The 6,051-nt window shown below is 54.6% G+C and overlaps 2 protein-coding genes across 2 annotated transcripts in view; one reads left to right on the forward strand and one right to left on the reverse strand.

The window, feature by feature from the left end:
- Positions 1 to 1,732, forward strand: part of ACAP1 (ArfGAP with coiled-coil, ankyrin repeat and PH domains 1) — a 14,047-nt gene extending 12,315 nt beyond the window's left edge. Inside the window, exons 16-18 of the mRNA XM_025193737.1 lie at positions 319 to 630; positions 802 to 851; positions 1,202 to 1,732. Of these exons, the coding sequence (XP_025049522.1) occupies positions 319 to 630; positions 802 to 851; positions 1,202 to 1,302 (463 nt within the window). The 3' untranslated portion in view covers positions 1,303 to 1,732. The remainder of the gene's footprint in view (positions 1 to 318; positions 631 to 801; positions 852 to 1,201) is intronic.
- Positions 1,733 to 3,862: 2,130 nt separating this feature from the next.
- LOC102371620 (monocarboxylate transporter 13-like) overlaps positions 3,863 to 6,051 on the reverse strand; it is a 5,782-nt gene continuing 3,593 nt past the window's right edge. The window contains 2 exon segments of the mRNA XM_014526609.2: positions 3,863 to 4,256; positions 5,460 to 6,051. The exon segment at positions 5,460 to 6,051 is cut by the window's right edge and continues 18 nt beyond it. Of these exon segments, the coding sequence (XP_014382095.1) occupies positions 4,039 to 4,256; positions 5,460 to 6,051 (810 nt within the window). The 3' untranslated portion in view covers positions 3,863 to 4,038.

Genomic DNA, 6,051 nt, shown 5'->3' on the forward strand with positions numbered 1-6,051 from the left:
TGTGTGTGTGTGTGTGTGTGTGTGTGTGTGTGTGTGTGTGTGTGTGTGTGTGTGTGTGTGTGTGTGTGTGTGCGCGCGCGCATGCATGTGGGGGGGGGTGCGGTTTGCTTTTGCTGGTGCCGGTGCCCCTCACTCCCGACCTGCAGCCCCCTGAGCCTTGCTGTTACCCCTCACTCCTGACCTGCATGCACCCCCAAAGTGGTGCCCCTCATTCCTGACCCACAGCCCCTTTTCCCCCTCCAGGCTGGCCGATGTCCCTCACTCCTGACCCACAGCCCTCCCGGCCCTGCCGGTGCCCCTAACTTCTGACCTGTGACCTCTAGCCCCTGCCTGTCACTCAGATGCCAGCACCCAGGGCCTGCTGGGCCATCCTGTGCTAAGCAGGTGCAGGCAAGGTTGGTGCCTGGATGGGAGACTGGTTTCAGGGCCTCTTGGTTCCATGCTAAGCAGAGCAGACCTGGGTCAGCTGCTGGATGAGAGGCCTTACCTCTCCCGCCCCTTCTCCCTGGTCTTCGATAGGTTGGCCTGCCTGTTCCTTAAGCGAGGGGCCAATATCAACGCCATGGACGTGGAGGGCAAAGACCCGCTCTCCATTGCCATGGACATGACCAACGCTGACATCGTCACCCTGTGAGTGTCTTGCCCCTGGGGATTGTGTACAGTTGGGGGTGGCTGGTCCCTCGCCTGAATCTGAGATGCGGCCAGCTCTGGGGTGGAGCACAGCTCAGTGTAACAGGGACCCTCCAAGAACGGGGTGAGAAGCTGGCATCTCATTTCTTCCCCCCTCCCCGCCAACCACAGGCTGCGGCTAGCAAAGATGAGAGAAGCAGAAGTTGCCCAGGGACAAGCAGGTGAGTGTCACTGCGGCACAGCTGGGGGGGGCTGCGGGTTGGGAGTGATAGGCAGGGGGCTGCGGGTTGGAAGTGATGGGCACCGGCACAGCCAAGGAGGTCAGGAGTCTGCTGATTTGAGAGTAAGGGACATCTACAGGGCTGGGAGGTCAGGGGGTTGCGGACTGGGAATGACGGGCACTGGGGGGAGCAGGGGGCTGTAGGTCAGGAGTGAGGGGCACTGGCAGGGCTGGGGGGGCGGGGGGCTGCAGGTCAGGAGTGAGGGGCAGCAGCAGGTCTGATGGGGCTTTGGTTCGGGAGTGAGGAGGCCCCCTGCCCCACCACCACCCCAACGCTCCTGCTCCTCCCAGGTGATGAGACCTACCTCGACATTTTCCGGGATTTCTCTCTTATGGCTTCGGACAACCCCGAGCTGCTGACCCGACGCGACCTCAAACTCACCACGCTGTAGCCCCACCCTCTCTCCTGGCACGGAGGGGAGGGTGCCTCCAGGCCCTGCCCATATGTTCTCCTGGCTCCACCCCCTTCTCCAGAAGTCTGGGACTCCAGGGATGGACCTGACCCTGACTGCAGATTTTTCTCTCCTATGCTTTGAGCACTGTGGGGGGTTCTTATGCCCCTCCCCCTTGTTTTAGACTCCACCTCCTTCATCTTCCACCCACCCCTTCTATTTATTATGTGTTCAGGACCAGTCTCCTCCCTTGATTCACTGGAGATTGAATGGGAGTTCCCATTTTGAAGGGGGGTGGTTGGAAGCGGGGCTGTAGGTTAGGAGTGAGGGGCGCACCGGCAGGGCTGGAGGGGGTCCTAGCCCCCCCAATACAGAAGGAATCAGAGGGCACCTGTACAAAGCTGTCATTCAATAAACCAACTGGAAAGACCCTGGCTGGTTGTGCTGGTCCCCTCATGCGGCCACCTCTGGGGTGGAGCTGGCCTCGTTTTTTGATCTCTGGGTTCAGATCCACACTTCTGGCTTGACTGATTTGGAGTGGATCCGGCTTGCCATGGCCTGAAGTAGAGTGGATTAACCCCCCAGAGATAAGCCCACTGACACACCTGGAGTGAGTCTGGATCTATGTCTGCCTAGGTAAGCCTCCAGCGCTCTAGGGGGCAGCTTCAGTGTTGCTTTGTCATGGACCAGGGCCTCCCATTTCCTTCTAGTCCCGTCATGTGCCCTAGATACACAGGTGGACAGGCACCTGCATCCATCGCACCCCAGGAGCCATCTCTCCTTTCTTGGTGGAGGGCTCAAATTCCCAGCATCCTCTGGGAGGACATGGAGAGCAGTCTGGAGTTGGGAATGTGCCGAAGACCAAGGCTCCAACTATGAAAAAGTCCCTGATACAACACAAAGGAAACCTAGAACGTGCCAGACCTGGATAGATTGATGTGATGGCTATCTAGAACCCAAGGAGCACAGTTGTGTTACCTAGAACTCAGAGCTGGTATATTTGGTTATGGATTTCTAGGATTTGTGACATGTAGAATATGCTGAGTTAGTAACAGCTTTGGGCACAGCTGGTTGTGGGTATCTAGGTGCCCAAGTGTCCTACGTGTGATACCTAGAACATACAAAGATAGCACTGACTATAGTTGTGGGCATCTAGATTGCTGAGTCCCCTATATGTGATATCTAGAACATACAAAGATATTATTGTCTGTAGCTGGTGATGGCTGTCTAGATCTTTGAGCATCTTACATGTGATACCTGGAACATACAGAGGTAGTATTCCCTGTAGCTGGTTGTATCCAGATCTATGAGTACCCTGACTGACATCAAGAACCTTGAACCTAGCATGCTAGCCAGTGTGGGTGTGAGCCAGTTGTGTTACCTAGAATGTAGAGGCATGTTGATTTATATGTGTGTATTGTTAAGAGTCTTCTGGAAGGTACCATGTAGACTACCTTGCATGCCTAAAACAAACCTAGAGCATAAGTTGGTGTGTAATCCAGTTGTGTTACCTAGAATGCAGTGGTGTGGAGTTGATTCATATGTGTATTGCTAGGCTATATCTAGAATGCACTATGTAGACTGCTGTGTGTGTCTAAAATGAACCTAGAACACTATCCAGTGTCGGTGTGATCCAGTTGTATTACCTAGAACGTAGAGTTATGTTGATTAATATATGCGTATTGTTAACAGCTGTCTAGAATGCACTGTGTAGACTGCTCTACAGGCCTAAAACAAACCTAGAACACTAGCCAGCGGGTGCAATCCAGTTGTTACCTGGATTGTAGAGGCATGGAGTTGATTCATATATATGTATTGTTAGGAATAATCTAGAACACCACATGTAGACTAGCCTGCCTTGAACCTAGAACGCTAGCTGGTGTAGGCATGATCTAGTTGTGTTACCTAGAACATACAGGCATAGTGTTGATTCATACATGTGTATTGCTATGAGTCATCTAGAACATACCATGTAGACTGGCCTGTGTGCCTTGAATGAACCTAGATTGCTAGCCAATGTAGGTATGATTCAGTTGTGTTACCTAGAACATTGGGACATAGCCTTGATTCATATCATATTAGTGCTCTCCAGGATTCACTCCTGTTGGGCTACCTAGAACCCAAACTGGACAACCAGTGTCTCCTGGAGCAGTTTGTTTCTGTGAGTGCAGCCAGTGGCTCCTGTTCTAGAACATTCTAGATTGCCGGGAAAGTTTAAGTGCAGAGGATCTAATAGGAAAATACAAGCATTGATCCCAAAATGGAGTGACCTGGATCCCAGCCATAACTCGCCCTAGAGCTGGCTGCATCTCAGTACCAACAAGATGACCCCAGCTGGGGGATATGTGAAGACAGGACCCCAAGCTTCTGTAGCCAACCCCCCTGCCCTCCACCCCCCCCACCCAGTCACTGCAGTCAGTCCCACCCCCTCCCACTTCCTGCAGCTGTGACCATGTCCCCCGCAGCATTATTGCTGGGATTAATGACGCAACAAAAGAGGCTTGGGACTTGGTGGGAGGATGCCAGCAGCTCGGAGAAAATCTAGAGACGTTCCGTGAACAGGCAACAGAGGGAAAGCTAGGAGTCACTGTTATATGTGGCCGCCTCCCCACCCCAGAGGCAGCTGCATCTTGGGGGCCATCTGACGTCATCGGGAGGCCTGGGTCCAGACATCTGTGGGTTCTCAAGGAGAAGTCCATCATCACAAGGACATCACCCCATGGCCTCTCTCTTCTGCTAGCTGACCTGGATTGCGACCTCCAAACTGCCCCGGTGGGGCAGACAGCAGGGCAGGACCCTCTCAGCCTGCCCCCCTGTCCTATCCTCGGCCCCTGAGTCCTTGTGGCAGGGGAAGAAGTCTAGCAGCGTGAGGAGAAGGCAGCTGCCAGCCAGCAGGAAGGCGCCAGCGGCCACAAAGGAGGCCATGTAGTCACCTGTGGTGTCCCGCAGCCAGCCTGGAATGTAACAAGAGCCATGCATGACCTAGAATGTGCCCCCAGCGCTACCTAGAACCTGGGGCACGGCTTGGGTGGGCTACAGTGATGTGCTACCTAGAACACATCACATGGCTTGTTCAGGGCTTGAGCATTCCAGAACCCCCACTGTTCTGGATAATGTGGGGCATCATCTTGGGTGAACCAGAACCCACAAGATGCCATGATGGTGGTAGGCTAAGTGGACAATGCATTGCGGTACCTAGAACACCTCGTGTGTTATCTAGGGCCTGGATAGATTGTGCCTGGAATATCCCTGGACTCCATTATTCTACATTATGTGGGGGTCATCATATTGAGTTACTTAGAACCTAGAAAACGTAATAGCAGTGGTCTGAAAGAACAATGTGCTACCTAGAACACCTTGTGCATTGGACCTAAGACCTGGGCTGAATATCCCAGGAGGCACCTTGTTCTGGATAATGCAGAGTATCGTTTGAGTTACCTAGAACCCAAAAGATGCCATAGTGATGGGCTAAGAGAACAAACCTTTGTGCTGTCCTCCCTAGAACCCAGGGCACAGTTCGGGTGGGCGCAGATGACATTGTGCTCCCTAGAACGTTTCATTGTTTCAATGTATCCCATGTGTCCTCTGGGTCATGGACAGTCATGGTTTGAACACCCTAGGACCTCAATTATTCTGTATAATGGGACAGTGCAGAGCAGTGTCTTGAGTTACGTAGAACCCAGAAGATACCATAGAGGGTTGCTAAGAAAACAATGCTTTGTGTTACCTGGAACATATCACATGGCTCATCTAGGGCCTGGATTGGGCTTGAACACTCCAGATCCCCAACTGTTCTGGATAATTGGATCAAGTGGGGCACCATTATGCGTGACCTGGAACCCACAAGATGCTGTGACATTGAGGGACTAAGCAATGCTTTGTGCTATATAGAAGACCTCGTGTGATTAGAGCCTGGATAGGTTGTGGCTGGAACATCCCAGGATCCCCGTTGTTCAAGGTTACGTGGGGCAATGGCTTGAGTTACCTAGAACCCAGAAGATGTAATAGCAGGGGGTCTAAGGGGATAATGTGCTACCTAAAATGCTTCAGCAAAGAGGGCTAAGAGCCCAGACGCCTGAGTTCTCTAAGTAGGTAGAGCAGGAGGTGTAAGGAACCTGATATCTGGGTTCCCTGGGTGGGGCCTAGAAGGTCCTTACCAGCCAGTGGTGCCCCCACCAGCGATCCGGCGCTCTCGGCCATCTGCATCCAGCCCACGGCGCCCAGCACCTGCCCGGCGCCCACCACCTGAGCCAGCCCGGCATACTGCAGTGGGGCTACGGCGCCGGCGATGAACCCATAGGCTGCAGCTGCGGGGGCCAGCCCTGGGCAGCTCCCTGGCAGGGGCAGCAGTGCCAACGCGGCGCCTGTCAGTGCTGTCCACAGCGCCAGCTGCCGCAACAGCCCTGCAGCCCACCGGTCAGCCAGCCAGCCAGCTACCACACGCCCGCAGAGGTCAGCCACCGAGGCTGTGGAAGCCACTGAGGCGGCCCGGTAGTCGGCGCAGCCCCGTGCCCGAGCGTGGGGCACCAGGTGCACGTAGGGCACGTAATAGCCAGCATCCACCAGCATGAAGGCGGCGGCATAGCGCAGGAAGGCACTGGAGCGCAGTAGGCCCGAGGGGACTGTGCTGGGGCTGATGGGCAGCGCCAGAGGCCGCAGCAGGGCCCCGCAGGCCACCAGGTGGAAGGAGAGGCCGCCCACCAGCAGCAGGGCCCCACGCCAGCCATAGGCCTCGGCCAGCAACTGGAA

Source organism: Alligator sinensis, unplaced genomic scaffold, assembly GCF_000455745.1.
Source record: "Alligator sinensis unplaced genomic scaffold, ASM45574v1 scaffold1488_1, whole genome shotgun sequence".
Lineage (NCBI taxonomy): Eukaryota > Metazoa > Chordata > Crocodylia > Alligatoridae > Alligator > Alligator sinensis.